Source organism: Sabethes cyaneus, chromosome 3 (assembly GCF_943734655.1).
Source record: "Sabethes cyaneus chromosome 3, idSabCyanKW18_F2, whole genome shotgun sequence".
In the NCBI taxonomy this organism is placed as follows: domain Eukaryota; kingdom Metazoa; phylum Arthropoda; class Insecta; order Diptera; family Culicidae; genus Sabethes; species Sabethes cyaneus.
In genome coordinates this window covers 27,824,016-27,830,725 of record NC_071355.1, presented here as the reverse complement: position 1 = coordinate 27,830,725, position 6,710 = coordinate 27,824,016, and the positions used below count along the sequence as shown (strand labels likewise).

The window sequence follows — 6,710 nt, the reverse complement described above, 5'->3', positions numbered from 1 at the left end:
CTATCAATTGATGCTGCCAGTGTTGGCCCAATTCCGCAGAAAAAATCATTAAATCATTTTACTGAAACGTTTCTCTTATTAACGGTTCTACCGGACTATATACTTCATCTAGTAACGATCATACCGAATCATTCTATTTAGGACAATATTGAACCATCCTAATTACCAATGGTCGTACCGAACCATTTGCTTCATCTATGGTCGTACCGAACCATATGCTTCACTCAATAATAACTGTACTGAATCATTTTTTTCTTATCAATGGTCGTACCGAACCATATACTTCATTCAACAATGATTGTACCGAATCACTTTTCTTATCAATGGTCGTACCGAACCATTCAATTTATGACCATATAGAAACATCTTAATTGCCAGTGGTCGTACCGAACCATTTCATTCATCTATGGTCGTACCGAGCCATATACTTCACTCAATAATGATTGTACTGAATCATTTTTCTTATTAATGGTCGTACCGAAGCATATGCTTCATCTAGTAATGATCGTACCGAATCATTTAATTTATAATATTCTTACTGAGCCATTTGATTCATGACCAAATAAAACCATTTTATTAACCAATGGTCGTATCGAACCATTTCATGCATATAAGTTTTCTTCCATCAAACAAGTTAACTCATGTGAAACAAGTCTTTAATCAAAAATATTTCAAACATTACAAACCGCTATTTTTAACGCGACAAAAAAAAAAGATTATACTCCTTAGTTCACTTTTTTAATAAACCCCTCTAACCCGTTCTGGCATAATAAAACGTGGTAAAAAAATCCAAAAGCTCAAAACAATACGCTGAACCGTTATTATTCATTTTGTTTATTCGAAAAAAAAAAACACAAACTCAGACCAATATTTGTGAAGTGCAATGAATGCAATTATGCAAAATGCCAATTATGCAGCACACCGCATATGCGAAACTTGAGGTGTCTGATTACAGCCTCGTTCTCAACGTAATAAGCAACCCTCTTAGTCAGCCTCTGATTAAGGACACTTGTTTTGACCACACTCCACCAATACAGCTGATAAATACATCCCGTCCACTTCTGCCGCCCTTTCGGCTTGAACAAAACAATTCAATCATTCGAAAAAAAAATCTAGTGCCTTTAAACAGTGCAATATTATTTGCCTTTTCCGCCCCAACCGCTGAAACAATACAAGTAAAAGACTCACCCGCAAACGCAGTACACCTATTGTCATATTTTATCGTTTGCACGCTGTCTACACGGCGCCGGCGGAAGCACAGTGTAGCACTACCAAGAGAGTGTATCGCGTGATGTATTCTCTGATACTGGAGCAACGGAATGTAATATTCTGTCTCAGGGGAACTCAGTCCCTACAGTTTCCATGACCAATTTTGGTCTTAAATGCCATCATTAGAGTGAAATAAAACCCAAATTGTTTTTTTTTTTTTTTTTTTTTTTTTTTATTAACGACCCATAGACCCAAATTGTTACTGGGAAGTCGTCGATACGGAAAATGTATGGGAAAACCTTAACTTGAAAGATTCCGTTGAAAAAAAGTAAAAGTAAAATTGGAATTAAGAATCAGAAAGAATTGAAAGACGAAAGACATTTTGAAAATGAAATAGGGAAATCGGAATAGAAAAGTGAGAAAGGAATATGGAAATGATAGATTGAAAAAAATATAGGAAAGAAAAATGGGAAAAAGAAACGTGACTAGGAAATGGAAAAGAAACCTAGAAACCAGAAATGGATTTGATTGATAGGAAAGGAAAATGACATAAATAATGTGATTGAAAAATTAAAAGAGTAACATGGGGGAAATATGAAATAGAGAAAGGATATGGAGAGGAATTGGAAAGACCATAATGAAAATATGGATGAGAAATGGGAAAAGTAACTGGAAAGAGAAATAAGAAGTAATAATCTTTCTTGGGACTGGGGACTTGAACCCAAAACTATCAATTTGTGGTCGCTTGGTTGGTTTTTTTTTGTTGGGTACGTTCTCCGCTGCGACCAGTTATTTGATCTATTGTGTCGGGCCCCTATTTATTGTAGCCACGTCACGGTGTCCTATCACCATTAGCATGAGTGATTTCCACTTGTTGACGCTTGGTTGGTTGATGGAGACAGTGTGCACCGGGCGTTTCGGTGCATTCGGTGCATATGCGGTCGAGTGTGTTTTCCAATTACACCACCAAGCCGTCACCAAGTAATGAAAATAGTCATGAAAATGTTCTCTCGCTGAGTAAATATGTAGCGAATGGCAGAAATAGGAGATCGTAACAATACATGGTGTTCTACTATAGAATGGTGGTGTATTTGGACACCATACTCGACCGGAAATTGCGAGTTTGTCAGTGTAAGCGTCACCGTAGTCTTAGGGTTAGTCTAAATTTTCAGCATAATATTAAATAATTTTTAGTTTGCCTAATTTTTTACTTTTCATGTCAAGCATTTACTCTGACACAGAAAAGAAAATTAAAAAAAAATAAAAATAAATAGAATATTACCTAATGTAAAAGTGAAAGCTGGAAAGGAAGAAAGCAAATTGAATTGTGAAAACCAATATGAAAGAAACAGGAGGTGTAAATTGAGAAATGAGCAAGTAAAGCAGTACTTAGTACTTAAGAAAAAGAAATAGAAAAGGGTAATAACATTTTCCTCATTTTTCTTCAATGGGAAAATGCAATGAGCGAAGAAACTGGGTAAAGGAAACTGGAGAAGCAAAGTATCTGTTTCTGAAAGTTCGAGCTTTGGTGATGGTGAGCTTTTGTTTAAAGTGAAATACCGATGCAAATTTGGCGATCCCAGTTCGACACTCAGAAAAAGTTTTAAAAGTCTGTTTTGAATAGTCAAACCAGGTAAGATAAAAATGTGGTGAGATATACCGGTTCTAGTCCTCTAGCATCCATTTTAATGATAATGTAGGGTGGATTAAAATAAATAACTAGGTATAATCTAATAGCAATCAAAATATATGTGATCTTACTACATTGTTTTTCATTATCCTGTTGAAGAATGTTCTTAGAACTTAGCTCAATTACTAGAGAAATACACTGAAGTAGTTTCGTACTTCCCTAACCCAGAATAAAGATATTAATTCTGTTGATTAAAGTAATATCGGTGATGATTTTACACGTGACTCAGAAATAAACCAAAAAAAAAATGTTTCTTTGAGTTCTACATTTGTTTTTCATGGGTTATGACGTGTGTTTACCAACGTCCCTGCTGATAACGCTCTATTATTCACTTCCATGCTCATCAACCTCCAGAAATACCGGCCGTATCTGGTTGCATACGATCGTTTTCAGTTTTAGTTGGTTCTGCATCGAGACACACCTACCGCCGATGTAATCAATGAATCCCATGCCCATGTTGGTTTAAGAGGAAAGATCAGTCTATTACAATATGCGCTGAGAAGCAAAAGCAGTTTTGAGTACGATCAACAGTTCCGTTCCGTTAGTGGGACAGTATTTTCGTGACTGGCTCACAGGTTATTATTTCAGTAAGAAGATTGTTGTTAATAAGTGGTAGTTATATCTAACGAATTAAAGCCTTCGGTTTAACAAGTGATCAGTGGCTGTCAGAAGCCATCCGCTAGTGTTGTGTAGAAAGCGGTAAGGCTAAAACTGAAGGAAAAAATGAAGCAGCTTATAGAAAATCCCAACGATCAGTTTTCAACCGAGGATTATTCGGTGCTGGTGATGATGCTTAGTTTATCGGCGGGTATAGGCATCTATTTTGGATTTTTCCAAGGAAAAAATCAGACTACAGAGGATTACCTCCTGGGTAGTCGCCAGATGAAACCGTTTCCGATCGCTGTTTCTCTAATTGCTAGGTAAGCTAAGGAAGTTTGGAATTACAATTCTAAGAGAACAAGTTGAGTTAAATCCAAATGACAGGGTTAACAAACGTTCTTTAAAATGTGATCAAATAAATTTACTTGATTTTGCATTTAAATAAATTGATTACAGTCAAATGTCTGCCGTTTCCATTATGTCCGTCCCAGCGGAAATGTATTCGTACGGCGCGCAGTATTGGATCATTGCGCCAACCATGCTATGCATTGTGCTGATTATCAACTATGTGTTCCTACCGGTGTTTTACAACAACCAAATAGTCAACTGCTACCAGGTAATTGTGTTGGACTAACCTTCCGAGAAATAATGCGCAATGTTGTTTTTCTCTTCAGTATCTGGAAAATCGTTTCAGTCCATCGGTGAAAAAGTTCATCACTGCCACGTACGTTCTGAACATCTACCTGCTCCTGCCGGTTTTCATCTTCACTCCCTCGTTGGCACTTGCCCAGGTGACAGGAGCGAACGTCCATATGATTAATGGAATTATGTGCTGTGTGTGCTTCTTTTACACCATGCTTGGAGGCATTAAAGCCGTCGTGTGGACTGAGGTGTTACAAGCGCATGTCATGTTTGTCTCGTGCTTCCTGGTAGCGGCGATCGGCGTTTTCAAAGTCGGTGGCTTCGATGAGGTATTCTCAAGGGCAGTCTCCGGCAATCGACTTGAGTTATTCGAGTAAGTAATCCTTGTCGTGGGCATTAGCCCTTACGATAACGTTGTTGTTGTTTTACTCTCGTTATTCTAATTGTTTTGTTATCAGCATGACACTCGACGTCACGGCTAGACAGACGTTCTGGACTGCCAGCGTGGGGAATATTTTTCTGTGGACCGGTTATCTGGGATTGAATCAGAGTTGCGTCCAGCGAATGGTAGCGGTACCCAGCATCAAGTACGCCCGAGCTGCTTTGTGGATTTTCTGCGCCGGATTTATGGTTATCACCAGTTTGAACTGCTTCACAGGGCTGGTTATTTTCGCGAAATACTTTGATTGTGACCCAATTAAAGTGAAGCTGGTGGAGAAAGCCGATAAGCTGCTGCCTTTCTTTGTTCAGGACGTATTAGGTAGTCTGAAAGGAATGCCCGGAATTTTTATTGCTTGCGTTTTCAGTGCTGGATTGAGGTAAACATAGTTAGCGGATCGAGCAATGAGGAATTTCCTTTTTATGATTCACTGAAAATTCCAGTACGATGTCTGCCAATCTGAATTCTCTCGCCGCAATTGTGTACGACGACTATATAAGACCGTTTAAGCTGTACGCACATTCGGATGCTTCCGCAAATTTATCCATGAAACTGTTAATCCTGTTGAGTGGATTGTACTCCATAGCGATGGGTTTGGTGGTCGAGCAATTTGGTCAGATTCTGCAGATGGTCATTACCATAGCAAGCGTTACGCAAGGAGCCGTGTTGGGTACATTTTGTCTGGGTATGCTCTGGCCTTGGGCAAACAAGCACGGAGCCTTGTGGGGATCTGCGGTTAGCATGATTGGTGTGGCGTGGATCATTGCTGGCGGAGCCATCACAAATGGGGCCCTCAATTATCCTCCGAAACCAACTAACGTGGACGGTTGCGCTGATTATGGATATAACGTTACACAAACGTCTGTTCCGCAAATGTTTCAGGAAGCCAGTCCAGGATTTTCCATTTATAATATTTCATTCGTATGGTACTCAACGGTAGGAGCACTGTTGGTGTTTCTGGTTGGTATTCCTGTTAGCTATTTTACTGGATCGCAGAGTTTGAGTCAAATGAATGCCAAATTGTTGGCACCGATGGCACAATGGATGCTAGCGTCTAAAAAGACCACCGTAGAAGCAGTGGTTCCTGCAGATGATGAGTAAAATGGTCAAGTTGATAATTTTGAACAAATTTTATATCCATCTATTCGTTTCAGGAAAGCTAACATGTTGCGAGAAGCGTTACTGGATGCACTGCAGAGCGTACGATAGTTGTTCCCGAATTACACTCGTGTTTCCAAACGAAGGCACGCGTATTGGTCCTGATGATCTTTTAGAGTGACTATCATTTTATGCTCGTAGTTGTTTATATCGAATTATGATGATTATTTGTATTATTTATTCAAAAATAGCTCTAATAAAATTCTTTGTCCTTGTTTAGTTATAATAATGTTGTCAGCAAAAATGTAAAAATTATCTTATAAATCATGGCCTATGGTTGGTTTGCTAGTTCATCTTCGTTTTTTTACCCACTAAGCCATTCCACACATTCCCTCAGCTCATGCAATTTCAATTCTGAAACAAACAAATTACTGAAAGCAATTGAAGAATTGACAAGGTATAGTACGTGATAAAAATTCTAGTACATACCGACTGTACTCGGTTGGGAAGTTTGTAACCGTGGTGATTGCATTTCATTTGCAGGTGAAAAAAAACTTTGCAAACGAATTGTACAGCAAAAAAAAAGTGACAGTGCACACAGATTGCCCCAGACTAGAGCGTTCGGGCGCAACAGAGGTTGCAGTAAGTAGATGCATTTGTTTAGATATGAGATTCGTTACAACTGCGTTGAGTATTAACTTTATTTTCTTGTTTTTGAAAACACACGATTATTCTAAAAGAGTATCCCCTACGGTGTGGTGGCTAGAAGTGACCGGTGAATATCGATCGCAGTTTCTCTCGCTGTTATATTGTCTGAGACCAACCGCTGCTCGGTTGGAAAAGTAAATGATATACAAATTCATTACTGAAGTTGTAATGGTTGATAACTACCGTTCACTGCACTGGTCAGAAGAAGGGTCAAACTTTACACTGGCTGTTGAGAGTTCGATTTGCGGGCATTGGTAATTGCAAATAATGTAATTAAATTTTACGACCGGATTTGCAGAAAAGTTTAATTGCAAAGGAATTTAA

The 6,710-nt window shown here is 38.6% G+C and overlaps 1 protein-coding gene across 1 annotated transcript; it reads left to right on the top strand.

Annotated features, from left to right (window-relative positions):
* The first annotated feature begins 3,551 nt into the window (after positions 1 to 3,551).
* LOC128739412 (sodium-coupled monocarboxylate transporter 2-like) lies at positions 3,552 to 5,789 on the top strand. Its single transcript, XM_053834897.1, has 6 exons — positions 3,552 to 3,819; positions 3,956 to 4,115; positions 4,174 to 4,514; positions 4,600 to 4,959; positions 5,024 to 5,677; positions 5,735 to 5,789. The coding sequence occupies exons 1-6, from the start codon at positions 3,623 to 3,625 to the stop codon at positions 5,787 to 5,789; spliced, it is 1,767 nt and encodes a 588-aa protein (XP_053690872.1). The 5' UTR covers positions 3,552 to 3,622.
* The last annotated feature ends 921 nt before the right edge of the window (positions 5,790 to 6,710 follow it).